Source organism: Thamnophis sirtalis, unplaced genomic scaffold (genome assembly GCF_051295495.1).
Source record: "Thamnophis sirtalis isolate CommonGarterSnake01/CBP01778 unplaced genomic scaffold, rThaSir2_p1.2 scaffold_14, whole genome shotgun sequence".
Lineage (NCBI taxonomy): Eukaryota > Metazoa > Chordata > Lepidosauria > Squamata > Natricidae > Thamnophis > Thamnophis sirtalis.
The window spans coordinates 47,392,545-47,417,853 of NW_028261394.1; the positions used below are offsets into that span (position 1 = coordinate 47,392,545).

Consider the following 25,309-nt stretch of genomic DNA (forward strand, 5'->3'; position numbering starts at 1 on the left):
ACTCTGATCGTGGGAAGGGTCGCAAATGGCAGGGATGCGCCCCCCCGGGGGGGGGGGGGGTTGGCACGACCGTTGGATATACATGCCAGTTGCCAAGCACCCTCCTCGTTTCGATTCTGTGGGGACGCTAAAGCTGTTGCAAATGGCAACGGCCGGTTGTAAATCACATCTTTCGGTGCCGTCCCCAAAGGTGCTTTTTCACAAGGCAACTGAACGTCCTAGTTTTTCCTTGAAGACGTTTCGCTTCTCCTCCAAGAAGCTTCTTCAGTTCTCATCTCATCCAAGAAGCTTCCCCAGAACTGAAGAAGCTTTTTGGATGAGAGGTGAAACATCTTCAAGCGGTGGGGGGGAAAAGTCCAGTTGCCTCTTGAAAAAAGCACCTTTGGGACACACCTGCATGACGGAGAATCTCTATAAACATTGTTCAGTGCCATAGAAACTTCCAACAGAGAAGGGAAAGGAGAGGAGGAAGGAAGGAAGGAGAGAAGAAAGAGAAGAAAGGGGGGTAGGAAGGAGGGAGGGAAGGAGGGAGGGAAGCAAGGAGGGAAGGAAGGAGAGAAGGAGAGAAGAAAGGAGGGAAGGAAGGAGGGAAGGGAGGAGAGAAGGAGAGAAGAAAGGAGGGAAGGAAGGAGGGAAGGAAGGAGAGAAGAACGGAGGGAAGGAAGGAGGAAATGTAGGAGAGAAGGAAGGGGGGAAGGAAGGAGGAAAGGAAGGGGGAAAGGAAGGAGAGAAGGAGAGAAGAAAGGAGGGAAGGAAGGAAGGAGGGAAGGAAGGAGGGAAGGGGGAAGGAGGGAGGGAAGGAAGGAGGGAAGGAAGGAGAGAAGAACGGAGGGAAGGAAGGAGGGAATGTAGGAGAGAAGGAAGGGGGGAAGGAAGGAGGAAAGGAAGGGGGAAAGGAAGGAAGGAAGGAGGGAAGGAAGGAGAGAAGGAGGGAAGGGGGAAGGAGGGAGGGAAGGAAGGAGGGAAGGAAGGAGAGAAGGAGAAAAGAAAGGAGGGAAGGAAGGAGGGAATGTAGGAGAGAAGGAAGGAGAGAAGGAGAGAAGAAAGGAGGAAGGAAGGAGAGGAGAGAAGAAAGGAGGGAAGGAAGGAGGGAAGGAAGGAGGGAAGGAAGGAGAGAAGGAGAGAAGAAAGGAGGGAAGGAAGGAGGGAAGGAAGGAGAGAAGGAAGGGGGGAAGGAAGGAGGGAAGGAAGGAGGGAATGTAGGAGAGAAGGAAGGGGGAAGGAAGGAGGAAAGGAAGGGGGGAAGGAAGGAGAGGAGAAGAAAGGAGGGAAGGAAGGAGGGAATGTAGGAGAGAAGGAAGGGGGAAGGAAGGAGGAAAGGAAGGAGAGAAGGAGAGAAGAAAGGAGGGAAGGAAGGAGGGAAGGAGAGAAGGAGGGAAGGGGGAAGGAGGGAGGGAAGGAAGGAGGGAAGGAAGGAGAGGCAGGAGAGAAGAAACGAGGGAAGGAAAGAGGGGAGGGACGGAAGAAGAAGTAGGACCGTTGTAAGATAAGACGGATCTATGGGATGGTAAGAAAGCAATCTTCAAGTATATTGTCAACTGTAGAGAAAAAAAATGTTATAAATACATATTATTAATAACAGTTATGAGATCATATAATTGTGAATGTATATATGAAATTGATAAAATAATTTTTTTAAAAAAAAAAGAAACTTCCAACAGCCACTAAATGAACGAGTGTAAGTCAAGGACTAACCCTTCCTGGATCCATGTTCCTGGGGCACTTGTAAAATCCCCCCCCCCCAAAAAAAAGCACCGAGGAGTCAAGCTGGAGTCAAGCTGCTAACCCTCATGGTCCGAAAGCCACAAAAAACCCCACTGCTCAAAGTCGCAGAAAATAAATGCGCAAACCCCCCTCTTCTCCTCCCCCCCCAACTCCCCCCCCCCCTCTGAGTCATTAGTGGGGCACTGGGTCATCCTGCAGAGAAGAAGTCCTGGACTTGGGAGATTAGGGAGCGGGGCTGTGTGTGGGCGGCTGGGAGGCTGGACAAAGGAGCCAGGAGAGATTGCTCTCCCCTCGAGGTCACCAGGCCTGGAAGGAAGATAACAAACAGAGGAGGAGGAGGGGGCAGCTGGAAGGGCCAGAAAGGGGGGGGGAGTGTGGAATGCAGGAGAAAGCGCCTTGCTGGGGGAAGGGGTGGCCAGGGCTGACCCTGGGAGATAGCCCCGTCCTGTGCTGGGTCAGCCTTCAGTGCAAGGGCTAAGAAGAGGGAAGGGGCTGAGCCACCCACCAAAAGTGAAGCTAGCCAAACTCCAGGCTTCCAACCCCCACCCACCCCCTCCCCACAGGGGGAACAAGAGCAGATGAAACGGAGGGGGGGTCTGCAGAGGTCAAGGAAGAGCAGCTGATGAGAAGAGAAATGTTTTGGGGGGGGAATGAGGGTTGAAAGCACTTTCTGGACAACTGTGACTTGGATGATTGAGAAGCCCCCTAGAGGTTCATCCATCTCAACCTTGGACCTCAGCGGTCGGCCTGGTTGACTTCAGCGATGGGCAGGAGGCAGGGCAAACCCTTGGCCACTGTCCTGAAGGACCCTTGTCAGCCCCTACCTCCTCTGCACCCCAAGACCCAGCAGGGGGAACGTACAATGGGAGCTTCTAGAGCCCCCCCCCCAAATGCAACAGTTGGCTCTGTGCTGCCCAGATGGGGACAGTGTCTCCTCCTCCTTCCCCTTTCCTTCCTTCTCTTCCTCCTTCCTTCCCCTTTGCTTCCTCCTCCTCTTCTTCCTCCTCCTCCTCCTTTCCCCCTTTCTTCCTCCTCTTCTTCCTTCTTTCCACTTTGCTTCCTCTTTCCTTCTCCTTTTCTTCCTCCTCTTCTTCCTTCCACTTTGCTTCCTCTTTCCTTTTCTTCCTCTTTCTTCATTCCCCTTTTCTTCCTCCTCTTCCTCCTCCTCCTCCCCTCTTCTTTTCTTCCTCCTCTTCCTCCTTCCCCTTTTCCTCCTCCGTTCCCCTTTTCTTCCTCCTCTTCCTCCTCCTCCTTCCCTCTTCTTTTCTTCCTCCTTTTCCTCCTTCCCCTTTTCCTCCTTCGTTCCCCTTTTCTTCCACCTCTTCCTCCTCCTCCTCCCCTTTTCTTCTCTTCCTCCTTCCCCTTTTCCTCCTCCGTTCCCCTTTTCTTCCTCCTCTTCCTCCTCCTCCCCCCTCTTTTCTTCCTCCTCTTCCTCCTTTCCCCTTTTCCTCCTCCGTTCCCCTTTTCTTCCTCCTCTTCCTCCTTCCCTTTTCCTCCTTCGTTCCCCTTTTCTTCCTCCTCTTCCTCCTTCTCCTCCCCTCTTCTTTTCTTCCTCCTCTTCCTCCTTCCCCTTTTCCTCCTCCGTTCCCCTTTTCTTCCTCCTCTTCCTCCTCCTCCTCTTCTTTTCTTCCTCCTCTTCCTCCTTCCCCTTTTCCTCCTCCCCCTTTCTCCTTCCTTTTCCTCCTCCTCCTCCTCCCAGGAAATCATCCCCCAGAGCCTCTCCGAGAAGGTGGGCGCTCCCTTCCCAGGCCTGCCTTGAGAGAGGCTCACACATCCCGACGGCCCGATCATACGGCTAAGCGAGCGTGGTGGAGCCGTAAAGAGGATTTACGGTGAAATGCAAAGGGCCTCAGCAGCCATAATTCCTCCTCCTCTTGACTTAAATGGATTTTCAACTTCAGAAAGGAGAGGCAGCTGCACACCGGGAGAGAGAGAGACGCCTGGTGAATGCAGGAGGTCAACGACCACGTTAGCCAAAGAAAGGGGGCTTTTCCTGCCACTAAGGCAGCCAAAGATGGGCCAGAAAGAGGCCAGGGAGATGGACAGCAGCCGGACCTGGTCAGAGGCCGGACCAGCGTGAAGCTCGCCTGATTCCGAGAGGGATCTCAGCAAAGGGGATGGCGCACCCATCGCCCAATCGTGCCCAAAACCACCATCTAATGTTGCACGCCTCCATGTCCCGGAGGCTGACAAGGGCCAGTTCCAGGGTACGGGAGACATAACTGCCAATTATGCACTACTGCAATTATAAGAAGGCCCTGCTCTTCTTAGTGACCCCCCCCCCCCACTGGCACTGATGATGTTACCTAGCTGGGTCATGAGACGTCTACAAGAAAGTAACTAAGCTCAGAGAGCACCAAGGACCCCTTCTTCTCTTCTCCGCCACTCCATACATGCTTCTACCTCCTAGGACTGATGAAGTCACCTAGTTGGGTTATGAAAAGTCTGCAAGAGAGGGGAGGAAAGGGAAGAAGAGGGGAAGAGGAGAGGAGAGGAAGGGGAAGGAGAGAAGGGAGAGGAGAGGAAGAAGGAAGGAAGGAAGGAAGGAAGGAGAGAAGAAAGGAAGAAGAGGGGAAGGAAGGAGAGAAGAAAGGAGGGAAAGGTAGGAGGAAGTGAAGGAGGGAAGGAAGGAGGGAGGGAAGCAAGGAGGGAAGGAAGGAGAGAAGGAGATAAGAAAGGAGGGACGGAAGGAGAGAAGGGGAGAAGAAAGGAAGGAAGGAAGGAGGAAATGAGGGAGAGAAAAAAGGAGGAAAGGAAGGAGGGAAGGAAGGAGGAAAGGAAGGAGAGAGAGAGAAGAAAGAAGGGAAGGAAGGAGGGAAGGAAGGAGGGAAGGAAGGAAGGAGGGAAGGAGAGAAGGAGAGAAGAAAGGAGGGAAGGAAGGGGGAAGGAAGGAGGCAAGGAAGGAGGGAAGGAAGGAGAGAAGGAGAGAAGAAAGGAAGGAAGGAAGAAGAAGTAGGATTGTTGTAAAATAAGATGGGTGTATGGGATGGTAAGAAAGCAATCTCAATTATATTGTCAATTGTAGGGGAGAAAAACTGTTATAAATACATATTATTAACAACAGTTATGAGATTATATAATTGTGAATGTATATATGAGAAATAAAAAAATAAAAAAAAACGAAAAGTCTGCAAGAAAAAGGGCGTTGGTACTTACCTGATACGCCTCTTCTCATAGTGGGGGGAGGAGTATCCAGGATGGGTTTGACCTTATCCTCTCGTGATTGGTTTGAGTCAGATAAGCTCTTTGGGCTCCGCCCCTTGGCAGTGAGCATGCCCAGTTTTATGACGAAGAACTCTCTCCGACTCGTTGCATCATTCACTCCAGACTCTTGATTCAGTTTTTTTGCTTTTATTGTCTTCACATCAATAATTAAATAACAATATAAACAATGAACATAACACTTAGTTGTACAAACATAGTCAGGGAGGGACTGGATACTCCTCCCCCCACTATGAGAAGAGGCGTATCAGGTAAGTACCAACGCCCTTTCTCCATAGTGAGGGGGGAGGAGTATCCAGGATGGGACGTACCAAAGCCTGCACGTCCCTAGGGAGGGAGATCCCTGAGGCCATATGTCCCCCTCTCAGGCCTGTTGAGGCACGGGTCCAGCCCTGTGAACCGCCTGCAACACCCTGCGGCCGAACGAGGCCTCTGCCGAGGCAAAGGAGTCCAACTTATAGTTCCTAACAAAGGGAGAGGGGGAAGCCCACGTGGCTGCCCTGCAGATTTCGGCCAGGGATGCTTGTGTGGCCCAGGCCGTGGATGTGGCAGCACTCCGTGTGGAGTGGGCTGTGATATGATTTGGTGTCTGTAACCCCTGCGATTGGTAAGCAGTGGCAATGCAGGTTCGCAACCACCTGCCGATAGTGGTGGAAGTTACCTTATTACCCAGGGATCCTGGTTGGAAGGAGACAAACAGGGCTTCGGATTTCCTGTTTGGCCTGGTTCTCCTGAGGTAAATCCTCAGAGCCCTCCTAACGTCCAGAGTGTGCCACTTCCTCTCCAATGGGTGAGAAGGGTCTGGGCAGAAGTTGGGCAAAATCAGTTCCTGGGCCGATGGAAGCAGGAGCACACCTTGGGAATGAAGGATGGATCCAGCCGTAACACCACCCTATCTTGGTGAAAGACACAGAGATCCTCCCTGGTGGACAGCGCCTGCAGTTCGGATATCCGCCTGGCGGAAGTGATGGCCACCAGGAAAGCCACCTTCAGGGTCAGGAACTTAAGGGAAACTGTTTGTAATGGCTCAAATGGGGCGCCCGTTAGAGCGTCCAATACCCTGTGTAAATCCCAGGAAGGGTACCTGTGTACCGTAGGTGGTCTGAGGTTGGAGGCCCCCTTAAGGAATTGCCTGACCATGGGGTGGTGCGTCAGGCTCTGGTTTCTGCCACACAGGAGAACTGATGAGATGGCTGAGACCTGTCTCCTAATTGTGTTAGGAGCTAACCCTCTATCCAGGCCCGCCTGGAGGAAGTCCAGAACCTGAGGCACCGTAGCCTGGATGGGGTTGAACCCCCGGGAGTTGCACCAAGAGTCAAAGGCCCGCCAAGTGGAGCCATAGATGCGCTCTGTGGAGGGCCTGCGGGCGGCCTGGATAGTCCTTATCACCCTGGGGGAGAAGAGGTCTCTCCTCAGGATGCTCCGCTCAACCGCCAAGCGGTCAACTGGAGCCATTGAGGATCCGGGTGCTCCAGCGCCCCCTGGCTGAGGGAGATCCTCTCCTGGGGAATTCTCCAGGGCCTCTCCACTGACAGAGACTGGAGATCTGCAAACCAAGGCCTCCGGGGCCAATGAGGAGCCAACAGAACCACTTCCGCCCCCTCCTGAAGGATCTTCCGTATGACCCTGGGAATCAGGGGCAAGGGAGGAAAGGCATACAAAAGACCCCTGGGCCATGAGCTCCGCAGAGCGTCCGTCCCTTCCGCCCCCCGTGTCCGGTACCTGGAGAAGAACCTCGGGAGCTGAGTGTTGAGGGGAGTGGCGAACAGATCGACTTCCGGGCGCCCGAAGCGCTCGGCCACCTCCTCGAATATCGCAGGCTGTAGCCTCCACTCTGAGTTGTCCACCTCGGCCCGGCTGAGCCAGTCGGCCCTGGTGTTGTCCACCCCCGCTATGTGTTCTGCCCTCAAAGACCGGAGGTTCCTTTCGGCCCACTGACCCAGACGTTTGGCCTCCTTCATGAGGGCCCTTGATCTTGTCCCCCCCTGTCTGTTTATGTGAGCCTTGGTAGTGATATTGTCTGTGAGGACTAATATGTGCTGGCCCCTGACCGAATTCTGGAACCGTAACAGAGCCAGGCGGACCGCCCTGAGCTCCAACCAGTTTATGTTGTGAGTCCCTTCCGCCTGAGTCCACTCTCCTTGCGCCATCTGAGCCAGCAGATGGGCACCCCACCCACTCAGACTGGCGTCCGTCGTTACCGTCAAGCGGTCTGGTGTCCAGAAGGTTTCGCCCTTTGTGATCGCTGGGGATGTCCACCAAGCCAGGGAGCGGGAGACGTCTAGCGGGAGAAGTACCTTGGTCTGCGAACAGCTCGTGCGTCTTCGCTGGAACGGCAAGAGGAACCATTGGAGATCTCTGGTGTGGAGGCGAGCCCACGGGACGATGCCAATGGCGGAGACCATGGTGCCTAGTAGTTTAGACAGAGTGGCTAGGGACACCTTGCGCTTCCTGGCTATCGAGGAGGCTAGCTGTCTAAGCGCTATCTGTCTGTCGGGTGACAGGAAGACCATGCCCGCCTGGGTGTCTATTCTGGCTCCTAGGTGAATCAGACTAGTAGAGGGGTGGAGGTGACTCTTGGCTAGGTTCACTGTAAACCCATGGTCCCTCAGGACTGTCATGGTGATGTCTAGGTCTTGCAGAGCGCCCCTAAAGGAAGATGACTGCAGGAGCAGATCATCCAGGTAACATTGGATGCGCACCGGGACCTGTCTCAGGTGCGCTGCCAGCGCTGCCATTACCTTTGTGAATACCCTCGGGGCCGAGGACAGCCCGAAGGGGAGGGCCCGGTACTGATAGTGATGACCCATGTAGCAGAACCTGAGGTACCTACGGTGATCCTGGGCAATGGGGATGTGCAGATAGGCCTCAGTGAGGTCTATGGAAGTGAGAAAGTCTCCTTGTCTAACCCCCTCCAAGATAGAGTGTAGGGAGTGCATCTTGAACCTCCTATAGCGAATGGAACGGTTCAGGCGTTTCAAGTCAAGGATCGCTCTCCAGCCCCCAGAGGCCTTGGGGATGACAAACAGGATGGAATAGTGCCCCTGACCCTGTTGCTCTGGAGGCACTGGCTGGATCGCCCGGATCTCCAACAGGTGTTGGATGGCTTCCTGCATCAGCAGCCTCCGGGTCGGGTTCTTAGAAACCGGACATATCCGGAAGAAGCTCGGGGGACTGGAAAGAAATTCGAGTGAAAGGCCATGCCTGATGGTCTTCTGCACCCATCTGTCAGAGGAGGTGAGGTCCCAGCGGTCAGCGAAGTGCGCTAAGCACCCCCCAATGGGGAGAGTGCTGGACCTAGCTTTAATATTTGCGGAAGGAGCGCCCCCCTCCGCCTCCTCCGCCCCCTCGAAAGGGCCGCTTCTGTTGCCTGCCTCTTTGCTGTCTGTCTGGGTACCTCTGTCTAGCAGGGAATCCCCCTTGATACTGCCTGCCTCCTGAGAAACCTGCCTCTGACCCCCTAAGGAAGTCCTGACCCCGAAAGAAGGAACCAGAGTCCTGACCCCGGGAGTAGGAGCGTCTGGGGTATGGAGTTGACCTGAAGCTGCCTTTCTTCTGGGCAGTGGCGAGGACCTTCCTCTTGTCCTTGTTCTCAACCAGGAACCGGTCCAGAGCCGAGCCAAAGAGGGAGTCCCCTGTGAAGGGGGCTGAGGCCAGGCGCCACTTGTGACGAACCTCCACCTGCCACTGTCGAAGCCACAGCAGCCTGCGTGATGCCACCGACGATGCGATCGCCCTGGAAGCGAATCTGGCTGCAGCCAGGGTGGCATCCGATGAGAACTGGATGGCCGCTGCCAGCCTGTTGATGTCCTGATGTGACCGGGCATCTGCTATGGGGGTGCGTTGCTGTAGCTCCTGCAGCCACAGCAAGGAAGATCTGATGATGAAAGAGGCTGTGGTGGATGCTTTCACCGCCCAGGCCGCTGCTAAATGGCCCCTCTGCAAGGTGAGGTCTGCCTTCTTGTCCTCCGCCTTCAAGGCATCCTCTGGCTCCCCAGGCATGTTGGTGGATGTATGAAGGGCCACTATTGGATCATCTATGGTGGGCTGTGCAAGTAGCTTAGCCAGCTCTTGGTCCACATTGAAGAACATCCTGTCTGAAGAGGAGGGTGATGGGCCCTTTGTAGGAGATGCCCATTGGCGCCTTATCAGGCCTAGGAAGGTCTTGGGCGTAGGAACAGTGTCTGCCTCGATGGCCTGCTCATCAAAGATGTTCTCTGCTGAGAGGCCCTGGCGTTGGGGTGTGGCCTCCGCTGCTCTGTTGCCTAGCTTGACCGTTGCCTTGGCCTTGAAGAGCAGGGACTCAAACAGTGAGGGCTGGAACAACCCAGTGAATGTGGGTTTAGGAGGAGGCATGCCTTCATCCTCTGATAGCTTGAGTTCTCTGATCTCGCCTTCCTCACTTTCATTGTCACTGTCCTCCTGGGATGAATCTGAGGAGCTGTGAATCTCTTCCTCCTGGGCCTCTGGGAATTCAGGGGCCCTGGGGGTGGGGGGGAGGGGGGCCCCCTGAGGCTGTGGCTGCTGGAATGCTGCAGCCATGTATTGCTGAAAAGCCTGCATCATTAATTCTTGGAAGTTGGGGGCTCCTGTGGGAGGCGCTGGGTTGGGGCTGAAGCCCCCCTGAGCAGGGGGGGGGCTGCCCAAAAGGGGAAAGCCAGTAGGCAAGGCTGCCCCCACAGTAGGGGTGATAGGGGATTGCCACCCCTGAGTGGAGCCCCAAAGCCCCGAGGTGTCTATAGGGATCCTTGTTGGCAGGGCTGGATTCTCCCCTGAGCCTCCGCTGGATAAGGGAGTGCCTGAATTTTCCCCCCCTTTGCCTGGGGCGTTCTGATGGCTGGCTGCTTGGTTGCATGCTTGTTCTTCTGCCCCTCCGGTGGGGCTGCAGTCCCTGCTTGCAACTGCCTGGGATTCTCCTTCCTGGTAGTTGCTGGGCGCCGCCATTTTGGACCACGTGGGTCCTCCCGGCTTCAAAATGGCGCCGACCGGCTTGCAAAGGGGCGCGAAATTTAAAAGTGCCTGAAGCGAGGCTTGAGCTCCTGAGAGCTTGCCACGTGCGCTCCCAGCCGGATTCTCTTCCTCCTGCCTCTCCTCCGATGCCGCTGTGGCCAGGAACAGCTTCTTCGGCTTCCTCACGATCCTCTGGCCACGTGGAGGCAGCGCGGGCGCTCCAGGGCGTTTGAAAGCCCTGGTTCCTCGCTCAACCCTTGAGGGGAGCAACGGAGCGCTCCAGCGACTTACAAGCCTCAGCGGTTGGGGCTGCCTGCTAGAGGCTTTTGCCCTTTCTCCTGCTGCCTGGTCAAGCTCCTCACTGAGAGACTTCGGATCTCCTCAGTGTCCAGGGCAGCCTGCCGCCCCAGGGGGGCTAGTGGCAGTTCCAATCTTGCAGGAGGAGGCTGTGTATAAAGCAGGGAGGCAAACTCGACGGATCCAATTGAATTTTCCTAGTAAATTCCTGGAGCTCTCGAATGAGCAACTTCTCACGAAGGTTTTGAGTCAGAAAACTGGGCATGCTCACTGCCAAGGGGCGGAGCCCAAAGAGCTTATCTGACTCAAACCAATCACGAGAGGATAAGGTCAAACCCATCCTGGATACTCCTCCCCCCTCACTATGGAGAACAACTAAGCTCAGAGAGCACCAAGGACCCCACGATAGTCCTCCTTCCTCCTCCTCCTCCTCCTCCTCCTCCTCCTCCTCCTCCTCCTCCTCCTCCTCCTCCTCCTCCATCCCAAAAGCACAGGAAGAGGAGGGGGGCTCCAGACGGGTCTTTCACCCCAGCAATCTTAAGGGGGTCTGTAGCAGCCTCTCCTCCCTAAGCTCCAGCGCCCCCCCATTGCAGAAACATCTTCATCGAGTGACAATGGATAAAACCTCTCGCCATGGGTGACCCTCATATCCTGGGCCATACTTTAAGGTGGGGGGGGGAGGTGGGACAAGCAGGGGAGGTGACCCTCCCCAGGGCCTTCGCACCCAAGATAAAAAGAGACAAACTAACTCCAGTCTGCTGACTCACCCGATCTTGGACCAGTTACATCTTGGACTCAGCTATCAGGCCAAAGTTGGAGAGGACAGACCAAGATTGATTCCTTTGGGGAAAAAAGACCTTTTCCAGCAGAAATCCCCCCCCCTTCTCCCAAGCAGGCAGGGGAGTTGGAGGGGGTGGAGGAGCAGAGGCAGAGCACGCCCCCACTGCTCCAGGGATTGGGGCCAGCCCCTTTCGCTCCTCCCAGGGGCTGGGGGAGGATTTTTAGCAGCGTGCCAGGAATTCTGTTGGGACAAGCCACAGAAATTCCTTCTCCGAGTTCAGTGGCCTCCGTTTTCTTGGCCAGGTCTCTCCCTCGGCTCTGGAATTACTCCGGGCAAATTACCACACTGGGCAACCTGCAGCCTTAGAATGGAGTCTGGACATCCCCAAGCCTTTATCAAAGCCACTGTTTGATTTGAAGCGTGTGCATGTGTGTGTGTGTGTGTGTGTGTGTGTGTGTGTGTGTGTGTGTGCGCAGCACATACACAGGCAGGAACCAAAGCACACAGAATCCCAGCACATGCCTCGCACGCACAGCGAAGCCCCCAGGGGCACCTTCTTGGGCATTCAGAGACATTTATTTTTTATTTATTTATTTTTTAAATTATTTTAATTTTATCAATTTCATATATACATTCACAATTATATGATCCCATAACTGTTATTAATAATATGTATTTATAACAATTTTTCCCTACTGTTGGCAATATACTTGAAGATTGCTTTTTTAACATCCCATAGATCCATCTTATCTTACAACGGTCCTACTTCTTCTTCCCTCCCTCCCTCTTTCCTTCCCTCGTTTCTTCTCTCCTACTCCCCTTCCTTCCCTCCCTCCTTCCCCTTCCCTCCTTTCTTTTCTCCTTCTCTCCTTCCTTTCCCCCTTCCTTTCCTCCTTCCTTCCCCCTTTCTTTCTCTCCTACATTCCCTCCTTCCTTCCCTCCTTTCTTCTCTCCTTCTCTCCTTCCTTCCCTCCTTCCTTCCCTCCTTTCTTCTCTCCTCTCCTTCCTTCCCTCCTTCCTTCCCTCCTTCCTTCCCTCCTTCCTACCCCCTTTCTTCTCTTTCTTCTCTCCTTCCTTCCTTCCTCCTCTCCTTTCCCTCCTCTCCTTCCCCTTCCTCCCCTTTACCCTTCCCCTCTTCTTCCCATTCCTCCCCTCTTTCCTACTCTTACATTCCCTCCCATTCTTCCTCTGCCTTTCCCTTTCTCCTATTCCTCTCCTTTCTCCTCTCCTTCCTATCTTTCCTTCTACTCTTCCCTCCATCCACTCTATCCGTTGTTGTGTTTACATATTCTCCTCTTCAGGGGATGTCCCATTCAGAGACATTTAACATCTCCTTAAGGTCTGCATCGGCAAACTTCACTGACATGCGTAAGATGTGGCATACATACCTATCCAGGGCTTTGTCTTAATAGTGGTATTAAACCCTATAAAACGAGCAGGGCTTACAGAATGCATGAACCAGGGGCGCAAAACCTTGCCCACTTTAAGACTTGTGGACTTCAACTCCCAGAATTTCCCCAGAATCAGCCAGGCTGATTTAACCCTTGGGGATTTCGTGATTGAACAATTGCAGCCTCTGAATTTCCCCCTACGCGCCTCTGTCTTTCTACCATCATTTGCGCAAATCATTTTGGGGGTGTCCGATGGTGGTGGTGAGAAGAATTAACCTGTGGAACACCTTGCCTCCAGAAGCTGTGGGTGCTCCATCACTGGAGGTTTTTAAGTAGAGAGTGGACAATCATCTGTCTTTAATGGCATAAGGTCTCTTGCTTGAGCAGGAAGGTGGATTAGAACAGTGGTCTCCAACCTTGGCAACTTTAAGGTGGACTTCAACTCCTAGCTGGCTGAGGAACCACAAGTCTTAAAGTTGCCAAGGTGGGAGACCCCTGCTCCAGATTTAGGATGTGGGCTGGCTGCAGCCAAAGAAAGAGAAGAAAGGGGGGTAGGAAGGAGGGAGGGAGGGAAGCAAGGAGGGAAGGAAGGAGGGAAGGAAGGAGGGAAGGAAGGAGGGAAGGAAGGAGAGAAGGAGAGAAGAAAGGAGGGAAGGAAGGAGGGAAGGAAGAAGGAGAGAAGGAAGGAGGGAAGGAAGGAGAGAATGTAGGAGAGAAGGAAGGGGGGAAGGAAGGAGAAAAGGAAGGGGGAAAGGAAGGAGAGAAGGAGAGAAGAAAGGAGGGAAGGAAGGAAGGAAGGAAGGAGGGAAGGAAGGAGAGCAGGAGAGAAGAAACGAGGGAAGGAAAGAGGGAGGGAGGGAAGAAGAAGTAGGACCGTTGTAAGATAAGATGGATCTATGGGATGGTAAGAAAGCAATCTTCAAGTATATTGTCAACTGTAGGGAAAAAATTGTTATAAATACATATTATTAATAACAGTTATGAGATCATATAATTGTGAATGTATATATGAAATTGATAAAATGAAATAAATTTTTTTTTTTAAAAAAGAGCCAGTCCTGCTTTTCTGCGTGCCCTTTGGATGGGAATTTCCTCTTTTTCCAAGCAACCCCACACCGCTTCCGTCTTTCCGGGGTGCAGAGAGGTAAGGGAATTGGGCAGGACTGAAGTTGGCAAGCCGAGCAGACTCTCTGCAGTTGGCAGGGAACGGGAGCATCGAGCAACATCCAGAAACGGCGTGCGGCAAGGACTGCCCAAAACGTAGCAAAGCAGGACCGGGCACAAAGAACAACAAGAGAAACCCTGATTCGTTGGCAGGAAAATTGCAGACAGGATGCCCAGCGTTGAGTTGGCTTTTGTTGTGTTGATTTTTATTTTGCAGATGAAGCTTGTTGAAAGGCCTCTCGCCAACCGAGGGAGGCTGACTGGGGCCGGGAGGCAAGCAGCCCGAAGCAAGATTGTTTTTTAAAAAAAGAGAAATAAAAGGCTGTGCAATACAGAAAAGGGTGGGAGGGAAGACCCCTCCCCTGGCTCTTCCCCCAGTGATTAGATAGTCTTTGTGACTGCGGGGAGCCAAATTGTGACCAGCGGTTGCAAACAGGAATGCAGAATACAGAATAATAGGTTTGGAAGGGACTTTGGAAGGGACTTCGAATCCAAGGGTCTCCAACCTTGGCAACTTTAAGACCTGTGGACTTCAACTCCCAGAGTTCATCAGCCAGCTGGGAGTTGAAGTCCACCTTAAAGTTGCCAAGGTTGGAGACCCCTGCTCTGGGAGGGCCTTGCAATTTCCCCAAACCGTCCCGTGTCGATTGGGCTTTTGAGAAGCCTTGAGGTTCAAGTTCACCTCTTGTTTGCTTTTGAGTTTCGAGTTCGAGTTCAATAGATTTATATGCCGCCCAATCCCGAAGGACTCCGGGCGGCTTACATAAAAACAATAAAAGGAATACTAAAAAGTTTAAAAAGTAGAAGACAAGACAAGTTAAAAGAGATACAACATGCACTCAACCTTCAAGGGGCTGGACCTCATTCAAGAGGTCAACAGCCCCAGGCCTGCTGGAAAAGCCAGGACTTAATGGCCTTGCGGAAGGCCGCGAGAGTGGGGAGGGTCCGGATCTCTGGGGGTAGATTGTTCCATAGGGCCGGAGCAGCTACAGAGAAGGCCTCCCCCGAGGAGCCGCCAAACGACATTGTCTAGTTGACGGCACCCAGAGAAGGCCCACCCTTTGCAGTCCCTCTATATTTGCAATATTTTTAAAGGAACAAGAGGCATTAACCAAGAGTTAGAGCACACGGGGTAAAAACCCCTCTCGCACTCTGTAGCTTTTCTGATTGCAAATTGGGAGTAGCATCCAGGGTGCTGGGGCGTTGGTACTTACCTGATACGCCTCTTCTCATAGTGAGGGAGGAGGAGTATCCAGATTGGGTTGACCTTATCCTCTCGTGATTGGATTGAGTCAGATAAGGTCTTTGGGCAACGCCCCTTGGCCCCCAGGAAGACCCCAGTTATTGACTCAACCCACTCCCTGGAAGGTCCACCATTCTGGATCTCCAGGAATTTGTAAAGGATTAAGGAAAATAACCTTGGACCCGGCAAATCTTGCGCAACCATCTGATGGCATGACCCGACAATTGCGCGATAGCCGTATGCGCGCTGACAAAATAGCACCGATTAAAACGGGACATCAAAATCGCGCCGACAAATTCGCGACGATAAAATTGTGACGACAAAACCGTGATGACAAGCATAATAACATCGAAAATTTTTTAGGGTAAGGGTAAGGGTTAGCGTTAGGATTATAACGTACATATACGCGTCCCACTATGTTAAAGGCCCAGCACACTCACTGGCCTGTCTATAGTTTGTTGACGACGCGATTTTGACGGTGCTCATTTGTCCGTCGCGGTTTTGTCGGCGCGGATATGTTTATCGCGCATTTGTCGGTGAACCATCTGATGGTATGAGGTCCCCTGCCAAGAGCATGGGGTTGGACTAGAAGACCTCTGCGGTCCCTTCCAGCCGTATGTTCTGTGTTCCAACTTGCTAGCTGAGCCGGAGCGCAATGCAAAGTTGAACTTAGGCAGCCAAAGACGCCCATCTCTGCCCATCTTGGCTGATTTTACATATATGTGTGTGTTTATTCTTCGATGTACGACCGTAGTCAAGCCTGCAATCAGGGCCCTGTCGTGATAGTTGTTAAGCAGGCCGTTGGGTGGTCACGGACAATGTCACGTCCTTTTGTTTATAGCAGTTGTAAAGCGAACCCTGCAGTTGTTAAGTGAACCCTTGGTTTGCTATGGGACTTTTTTCTTGTTGTTGCTGCTGGAAACCAGAAGTAAACCAGTTTGTGTCAACAAATGTCATAAATTGAGATTACGTGACTTGCAAACAGCACTAAGGCAGGTTGGATGCCATGCCCCAAATGCAGGTGTGTGTGTGTGTGTGTGTGTGTGTGTGTGTGTGTGTGTGTGTGTGTGTGTGTGTGTGGCCATCAGAACTTCGAATCCCTTAGATAAGAGATGTAAATAAGAGGGAAACTCTTGTTAGTCTGTGTATGATGAGAATAGTGATGTTCGATGTCATAAATACGAGTCAGTTGCCCAGCATCTAAATGTAAACCACGTGACCACGGGGAATGGTACAGCGGCCGTTAAGTGTGAAAAAAATGGTCAGAAGCCACTTATTTCAGGGACGTCGTAACTTTGAATGGTCACTAAACAAACTGTCGTAAGCCGAGGACTACCTGTGTTGCAAAGGGAAGCCAGGTTGCCCTGCAAAGCCAGAGGAGATTCACATGTTTCCGAGGAGGGGAATGGAAAACGTTGCCTCTGACTTGGCCTCCGAACCTCCACTGGAAACCACCGGGGAGCGTTGGCGAAATTCAATTCCATCCGGCTGCCAACCGTCCTCTGGAGATGGAGATTTATTTCTCTGCTTCGATAATTTAGGGAACCACCCATCTCATCCCATGCCCACACATCCCGAGAACTGGCAGCAGAAGGCCAGGGAGTCTGGCTGGGGCGCACACATCGCATTAAGCCATAAATCAGGGTTTGCTAACCACAAACCACAATGTTCAAATTCCACCCCTCCCGCTGTAATCCAAGAAACAGGGTGGGGGAGATAACCACGTTGACTCCCCTAATTCAAGGACAGCAGAGAGGCTGCTCTCCCAGTGAAGGCCGCCGTGATGCAAGACACAACATTGTTGGGGGGGGGGGGAGTTGGTCAGGCTTCATTTTTAACCATGGTTTATGGAGGAAGCCATAACCACACGGTTTGCATCCAGAGGTAATACCTCAGCCATGCTGCCTGGGGAATTCTGGGAGTTGAAGTCCACGAGTCTTAAAGTTGCCAAGTTTGAAGACCTCTAGTCTAAATGGAGAGATTGCAGAGGAAGGGGTTGCAAGAGAGTAAATTATGCTGGCTGGAGAATTCTGGGAGTTGAAGTCCACAAGTCTTAAAGTTGCCAAGTTTGAAGACCTCTGGTCTAAGTGGAGAGATTGCAGAGGAAGGGGTTGCAAGAGAGTAAGTTATGCTGCCTGGAGAATTCTGGGAGTTGAAGTCCACAAGTTTTAAAGTTGCCAAGTTTGAAGACCTCTAGCCTAAGTGGAGAGATTGCAGAGGAAGGGATTACAAGAAAGTAAATTATGCTGGCTGGAGAATTCTGGGAGTTGAAGTCCACAAGTTTTAAAGTTGCCAAGTTTGAAGACCTCTAGCCTAAGTGGAGAGATTGCAGAGGAAGGGGTTGCAAGAGAGTAAATTATGCTGGCTTGGAGAATTCTGGGAGTTGAAATCGACGAGTCTTAAAGTTGCCAAGTTTGAAGACCTCTGCTTTAGGCCAACCCTTTTCCTTCACAACGCCAAAGTCACCTACAAGTAGAGGCCACCAACATCATCCTGGCTTCCACAAGAAGCCTATTTGACTTTCAGCCCACTGCGCTAGGAAACATGCCACAATTAATAACTGGGCTCTCTTGAAGAATCTTGAAAACCTGATAAGTGTTCCTCTTAAACCAAAAGAAAGTCAAGACAGGGAAATCTCGAGCTCCTTTCTGACCGTTTCCTGTTTTCCTGGCTCAATGTTTTACTAACAGTCACCACATAACATTTCTTCAAGGTCATCCCTCTACACTTCTCCATCGATGCTGGACAACAAGGGGACCACAACTTATCAGCCGAACGTTGTGGTCCAGCAGTTTCACTGCTAACTTGAGAATTTTCGAGCATTCTAAAACATATGAAGAAACGTATGAAACATGTTAGCTAGTCTGGAGAGGAGGAGGAGTAAGGGTGACATGATAGCACTCTTCCAGTATTTGAGGGACTGCCACAAAAGGAAGGGGGTCAAGCTATTCTCCAAAGCACCTGAAGGCAGGACAAGAATAGCAATAGCAATAGCAGTTAGACTTATCTACCGCTTCATAGGGCTTTCAGCCCTCTCTAAGCGGTTTACAGAGTCAGCATATTGCCCCCAACAGTCCGGGTCCTCATTTCACCCACCTCGGAAGGATGGAAGGCTGAGTCAACCTTGAGCCGGTGAGATTTGAACCGCTGAACTGCAGATAACAGTCAGCTGAAGTGGCCTGAAGTACTGCACCCTAACCACTGCGCCACCTCGGCTCACTAAACAATGGATAGAAACTAATCAAGGAGAGAAACAACCTAGAAATAAGGAGAAATTTCCTGATTGTGAGAACAATCAGTAGAACGCTTTGCCTTTTATAAGTTGTGGCTGCTCCAACACTGGAAGTTTTTTAAGAAGAGGCTGGACAACATTTTGTCTGGAATGGTATAGAGCAGTGGTTCTCAACCTGTGGGTCAGGACCCCTTTGGGGGGGTCGAACGACCCTTTCACAGGGGTCGCTTAAGACCATCAGAAAACACATATTTTCAAAGTCTTAGGAACCAAGACACCAATTTTATGGTTGGGGGGTCACCAAAACATGAGGAACTGTATTAAAGGGTTCGCGGCATTGGGAAGGTTGAGAACCACTGGTATAGAGTTTCCTGCTTGAAAGGGGGTTGGACTAGAAGACCTCCAAGGTCCCTTTTTCCAATTCTGTTACTGTCCTAATTACAGTTGCCATACAGATGACCTTACCAATTTCCCCCTCTCTAATCGTCTTTAAGATATCTCCTTTTTTTCTTTGCTAAAGCTTTTCCTTCTTTTGCAGCCGATTGTAAAATTAAGTTACAAAAACAGTACATTAAATTATGAAAGAAATTACCGAGAGCGGTTCAGCACTATCAGTCTATATGTCTGTAGGGAAGCTCTTTATATATATAAAAAAAGCAGAATAGGATCCAATTTTTGGAGGGGGGGGGGGATGAGCAAGCAAACAATCGCTTGCTTTCAAAATTGGGCTGGATTGGGTCAAGGGAAGAAAACATTCCTGGGAAATTGCAAATGGGAAAGGAGGTCAGGAAATGAACTGTGGATATCTCCTTAAGCCAACGTTGCTCAATTCTGGCCACTTTTAAGAGCGGTGGACTTTGTCTCCCAGAATTCCCCAGCCACAAGGAATTCTGGGAGTTGAAGTCCATTTCTCGTAAAGTGACCAAGGTTAAGAAATACAGTTATAAGACACACACCCCCCCAACTCCTCATCCCCTCGATCCAAAGTGGAGAATATACAGCAAACCTTGGGCTGATTCACAATACACACCAACATTACACAAAGATCCACCATTACCAAAGAAAACACAACTGTTGTAAAGGGCTGGGAAGCCTTCAGCAAAAAAACAGCTCTGCAGTTTTTCCTCTCCTTATTTTTAATACCTTCTGTTGGCATTTTAAGTTTAATTTATTTCCCTTTTTTTGATGCTGGTGTAGCGGAGGGTTGCTTTTAAACCAGCTTTAAACTGTGGGTGTTCTTTAACCCGCTTGGACACGCTTGGAAGGGAAGAGGCAAAAATAGAAAAACGAATTTTGAATACTATTCTGTAACGGTATTTACACACACACACACACAATTCCAGCCTTCTGGCTTTTAAACTCCCCAAATCGAAACCCCTTTTGTACCGGTTGTCAGAATCCGCTTCTCACTTTTACACGTGTTAAAAATCAGAAGACCGACTATTATCCAGGACTTGTCCAATCCGGGCAAGATTAATGCAAGAAAAAGGCGATTCCCTTATAGGAATCCTTCTTTTACAGAGTTTACAAAAAGACTCGAGACTCTTCCAAGGGGACACGGAAAACACGCGTGGAAGGAAAGCCTGCTCCAGGGGGAGGGGTGCATTCAAGCTGGGGAGAGGGGTTTCCTCTCTCCCCCCCCATCCCTGCGCCGCAGACGTCAACAACTGGAAGCCCCCCCCCCCCCGCAAGCGAAACGGGACGCCCGAGGATCGCTCGCCACTTGCGCGGCACCGCTGCCCATTCATCCCGTGGCGGGGAATTCCCCGGGCGAGCAGAGGCGCCAGAGTCTCCCGGAGGGGGGAGGATTCCTTGGAAGGCGGGGGCGAGCAAAGCGCTCAATTCGGGCTGATGCGCGTCCGGGCCGGAGAGCGCGGCGCTTCTCACAGCCCCCCCCCCCCCTTTCCCCAGCTCAGCAAGCGGCTCTTTGCAAGGCTCCCTCCTTCGCCAGCGGCCGGACGCCCTTGCCAAGCCGGGATCCCGAGCCCCAGAGCGGGACGCCCCTTCCCCAAGCAAGGCGCGGAGCTCTCAAAAAAGCGGCCGAGGCGCGCTCCTTCTTCTGGGCAGGCGGCCCAGGCATCCCCGGGCGCTTTCCAAGCCGTCCACGCCAGGCTGTGGGGGGAGGGGTCAAGGCAGCGCCTCTGAGCACGCACAGAGAGCCCCCTCCGGGTGACGTCACCCTCCCCTCCTCCCCTTCTCCCCCTCCCCTTCTCTCCGCCGGTCCGGGAAAGTCGGTCCTCCGGACCATCGCAGATCCGCGGACATCCCCTCCCTCCCTCCCGCCCCCTTCACTCACCCAGGCCGGGGGTCCGGGCGGCCCAGCGGGGGCTCCTCCGCTCCTCCATGGCTGGCGCAACTTTCCCGGGCGCGCAGCGGCAGGGCGCACGGCAGCCCTCGGCCTCGCTGCTGGCGGCTGGCTCGCCCACCCTGCCTGCCCCACTTCCTGCTTCTGGCGCTGCTGCTGCTGCTGCTGTGCTCGCTTCCCCCGCCCGCCCGCCGCGGGGCCCGGCCCGAGCCAGCCCAGCTGCTCCTGTTCCGCCGCCGCCGCCGCCACCGAGTGACTCACCGGCTCCAAGCGGGCCGCGGGGGCCTCGCCGCCTCCCGCCCCGGGGAAGAGCCGGGGAGGGTGGGAGGGGGATTCTCTCCTCCCCTCCCACGCGGGAGCGCGTCCTGGGAAGGCAGCCCCGCCGCGGAGCCCCCTTCGCCAGTGGCCAAGCGGGACGGAGCGGGTGGGCAGCCAGACTGGCAGACGCCGGCGAGGCATTTATTTTGGGGAGGGGGCGAAGCTGGCACTCTGCACCCACTCAGGAAACCTCTCCGCAACACACACGCACACGCAGCAGGCAGCCTCAAAAACTCCAGCCCAATCCAATTGCGCCCACCAACTGGCGCACCTCTTGAAGGATGGCACCCAGTTAACGCGGCTTTGCTGGTTCGTGCCAGCCCGGACCTCGTTGGGGTTCCAAAGCCGCTGTTGGCAGAACCAGGGTCTGCTGAATAAGCCAACCTCGCTAAACCCCGGTTTGTGGCCTGGAAAGGGCAAACCCCAAAGGAGCATTGAAGATGGGTGAAGCCAGCAAGCAAATGACAGCGGGAGTGGGTGGTGGGTGGGAGGCATTTCCTTGACAGCCCCCCCCTCCAAAGAGGAACTGAGTTTCCCCAAACTTTAAATCGGGGGGGGGGGGAGAGGAGAGGAGAGGATCTGGATCTCTCTAAATTTGGATTTTGTTTTATAGGGGCTCTTAAGAAAGCCTTGTAAAATCCCACACCCCCCCCTCCCAAGTAGCTGGAGGACATTTCAACAAAGAGGGACTTTAGTCAGATGAGCCTAGCAGCAGGGTGTCCAGGCAGATAAGCAGACCTGGGGGGGGGAGGGAGGGAGGGGTCCCAGCTTTGCATTTTGGCAAACTCCATTATTGGCTCAGGGCGCATGGACGCCACCTGCCGTCAGCGCTGGAAATTATAACTTTAGAATGCCTCTCAGGGCTTGGGAGAAAACCAGCAAAACTCACTTGGAACAACTTTTGTCCTTTCCCCATCCATACACACACACAAACACACACACACACACACACACACACCTAAAAAAATGAATTTTCCCAGCTGTTGTGGGGAAATCCTGAGGAAACCACAGGGGGAGAGGAGTTCACACTTCCATTCTCTGTCCATTGGCTCGTCATAAGAGACCATCCAGACAGAAACCCAATATTTTTACTGTTGCCTTTGTAAATAAATATATATATATATATTTATTTTCTGGAAAAGTGCCTGCTGGGATGTGTTTGTTGGTCTTGAACTTCCTGCAGACGTTCATCCGCTCTGCTACAAGAGGCCAGCGGAGAAATTGCCCCATTTCTCAATGGGACCCATTGCCCATCGGGAGTCTTCCTCCGAGGATTACTGATGCTTCCAGACAAGTATTTGATTGGGCAACAGAGGGCTTCATTCACAAAATTGTAAAGCGGGCGGGTGGGGGGGGGAAAGAGATCTGAAAGGATTTCCCCTTTACCGATTTCCTCTGGCATCCCGGCTTCCCTTGCAATGTTTTCCCACGAAGGGCAGGGGTGAGGGCAGAGAGGAAGGTGGCATGGCTAGCCATTTTGCATCTAGATAGGTGGTTCTCGCTTTACGGCAATTGAGCCCAAACCTATCCCGGAAGCCCTCGGGCAGGTCCCAAATGGAGATCATGTGACCCTGGCACGATCGACCGTCGTAAATGCAGGATGGTTTGAGCCAAGCGCCCAAATTCTGACCCCGTGACCTTGGGAATGTTGTAAGCACAATGACCTGTGGTCAATCTCTTTCCAGGGCCAACTTTGAAAGGTCCCTAAAATAGTTCAGAGGTGGGATTCAGCAAGTTCTGACCGGTTCTGGCGAACAGGTAGCAGAAATTTTGAGTAGTTCGGAGAACCGGCAGATACCACCTCTGGCTGGCCCCGCCCCCATCTATTCTCTGCCTCCCGAGTCCCCGCTGATCGGCTGGGTCTTCTTCTGTTGCCCTGCACAGGGGAAGGGAGCTGGAAAGCGGGTTGGTGGGGGTAGGGAGGGACTGGGGATTTTGCAGAAACCTTCCCCTGCCACGTGCACCAAACCACACCACGCCTACCAAGCCATGCCCACAGACCCGGTAGTAAGCATGATTGAATCCCACCACTGCAATAGTTGTAGGTCAAGGACTTTTCTGTCTCTGCTTCAGTAAAATCATTAATTGTCTGAGTTGCAGAGAGTTGGGACTTGAGCCAGAATAAGCCGAGCGGCTGCAGGAAGAAAGTTTTCCAAAGCAAAACAGATTCCCACGTCCAGGGGACCGATCTCTCTCCACCAATGCCCGATTCCTTTTAGCCATCTTTCCCCATCCGGCTGCTTCCCCACTCAACTGGCTTTAACCAAAGCTCCCTTCCTCCCCGGGCATCATGACCGCGTGCAAAATGAAAACTTGTGCTTCAATGCGCTTGGAGGGCATCCCGTGGAAGGAGGATTTATACAAGTGGGACTTTTCCTCAGGGTGGAAAGGACACTGGAATTATCCAACACACACACCCTTTACATCTGTAGAAAGTTAGCCCCCAGCTCTCTCCTAGAAGAATGAAATATTTTGAGAAATATATTTAAAAAAAGCAGAATATTATATTTCCCTGCATGAGAAGTGGAGAAACGTGGTCTTGGAAAGCAGCCCCTCGCTTCCTTAATAGCCCCCAGCAGATGTCAGCACTTCAGAGAAAAAGAGTTAGGTAGCTCTATTCGTAAGCAAATACCCTCCCCCAAGATCCAGCAAAGGAAGGATTAGCGCTCAGCCACAACAGGAATTGCCCCTTCATTGCATCAGCCCAAACTTCAACCAAACCTAGCTCAGACCAACTCCTAGGATTTGTACATGGCCCCATGAGAGTCTGACAAGAGCCAATAGAATGCATGTTCTTGCGCAGGAACAGGAATCTCAAGTGCAAAGCCCAAAGGAAGGTATTGGGGAAAAAAACCACGCTCAACGCCATGTGGTCAGCTGCACCAGGGCCCATGTGGCTCTGCTTCATCATTAAACCATCTTTCCAATCGGCCTCCATGTTTCCAGTGTCTTTCTCCCGACTTGGAACGGAACCAGATGGATATTTCTTCCAACACGTCTTTACAGAAAGACCAGGCACCATACAGCCATCAAGTGAGGAACAGCCCCAGATTCAACCCTTCACATCCCCCCTGCCCAAGTGAGAAGAGTCCTTCACATTTGCCCCTTTTGCCTCTCCCCAGCCCCCCCAATCAAAAGCGAGGTCACTCCCCCTTTTCCAGTGTGGATACTGACCCATTACATGCAGCGGGCGAGATCTCTTCTCCCACCTGGCATATTTCTCACAAGCACACACGTACTTCCATGCACGCCCACCTACACACCCCCTGGTGTAGCCATCGACACAGCACTTACTTGTAGCTGGAGGGGCTGCTTCCTCCGCATTCAAGGTGGCCCTGCACTCTGGCCTGGCTCCGTTTCCCGCAGCCGTGCCCTCTGCGGTGCCCGGAGGGCGCTTGGCAGTCTCGTCTGCCACCCCTGGATTTGCACACGATGCCTCTGAAGGAGGGAGGGGGGCCTAGATCAAAAGAAGGGAGAGAGAAAAGGGTTAGTGGGCAACATCTGGACCCCGGAGGCCATAGCTGAACCTCACTTAGAGCCGAGGTGGCGCGGTGGTTAAATGCAGCACTGCAGGCCACTTCAGCTGACTGCAGTTCTGCAGTTCGGCTGTTCAAATCTCACCGGCTCAAGGTTGACTCAGCCTTCCATCCTTCCGAGGTGGGTGAAATGAGAACCCAGACTGTGGGGGCGATATGCTGACTCTGTAAACCGCTTAGAGAGGGCTGAAAGCCCTATGAAGCGGTATATAAGTCTAACTGCTATTGCTAGATAGATAGATGGATGGATGGATGGATGGATGGATGGATAGATAGATAGAGAAATAGAAATAGGTAGGTAGATAGGTAGGTAGGTAGATAGATAGATACATTAGATGATAGATGATAGATGATAGATAGATAGATAGATAGATAGATAGATAGATAGATAGATAGATAGATAGATAGATAGATAGATAGATAGAGCCGAGGTGGCGCAGTGGTTAGGGTGCAGTACTGCAGGCCACTTCAGCTGACTGTTATCTGCACTTCAGCGGTTCTAATCTCACCGGCTCAAGGTTGACTCAGCCTTCCATCCTTCCGAGGTGGGTAAAATGAGGACCCAGACTGTGGGGGCGATATGCTGACTCTGTAAACCGCTTAGAGAGGGCTGAAAGCCCTATGAAGCGGTATATAAGTCTAACTGCTATTGCTATTGCTACTTGACCTCCCCAAAGATTTTTTTTTCCCCTGAAGTTGGTGGTGGGAAAGGGAAGAAGACCCTCCCCCACACACAAAGGTTGGAGCTGCTTCCAGCTTGAAATGGACCAGCGGCAAACGTCACCCGGATTCATGCTTGCTGACGCATCATTCATCATTCGCCGTCCAAGATGCCAAGTCGTGCAAAACCAAAACTGAACCAGCCACACACCCTTCTTGGGAGGACAGCATGTGTGTTCACCAGGCCAAGTTCTCAGCTCTGGGCAGATGCCATGGAGAACTTCCACCAGGCCATAAGTAAAACCTTTGTGCTCTGTAGGGGATGGTGCGTTTTGGAAACCCATCACATGGAACCGGCGCGAAGTCTCCAAATTGTCAAAGAGGAGAACGGAGAGGAGTTGTGAGGTTAGCAGGACCATCTGAAGAAGTGAGAATGTGTCTCCAGGGACTTTTCCCAAGCATCTTTCTTTTTTTCTTTTTCTTTT

The 25,309-nt window shown here is 52.4% G+C and overlaps 2 protein-coding genes across 4 annotated transcripts in view; both read right to left on the reverse strand.

Annotated features, from left to right (window-relative positions):
• The window catches only part of GSE1 (Gse1 coiled-coil protein), a 212,642-nt gene that overhangs the window by 134,868 nt on the left and 52,465 nt on the right, over positions 1 to 25,309 (reverse strand). For 2 of the 3 annotated variants that reach the window (XM_087729498.1, XM_087729496.1), the window contains exon 1: positions 20,302 to 20,457. In XM_087729498.1, coding sequence (XP_087585624.1) covers positions 20,302 to 20,350 — 49 coding nt within the window. In that variant the 5' untranslated portion in view covers positions 20,351 to 20,457. Of the gene's footprint in view, positions 1 to 20,301; positions 20,458 to 23,922; positions 24,086 to 25,309 lie in introns of those variants that run through there. The other variant, XM_087729495.1, reaches the window with a different exon arrangement.
• Positions 6,360 to 9,789, reverse strand: LOC148042831 (uncharacterized). The gene is made up of 2 exons (XM_087729224.1): positions 8,860 to 9,789; positions 6,360 to 8,777 (listed from the first exon to the last, which is right to left on the reverse strand). Exons 1-2 carry the CDS (start codon positions 9,511 to 9,513, stop codon positions 6,360 to 6,362), a joined length of 3,072 nt encoding a protein of 1,023 aa, XP_087585350.1. The 5' UTR covers positions 9,514 to 9,789.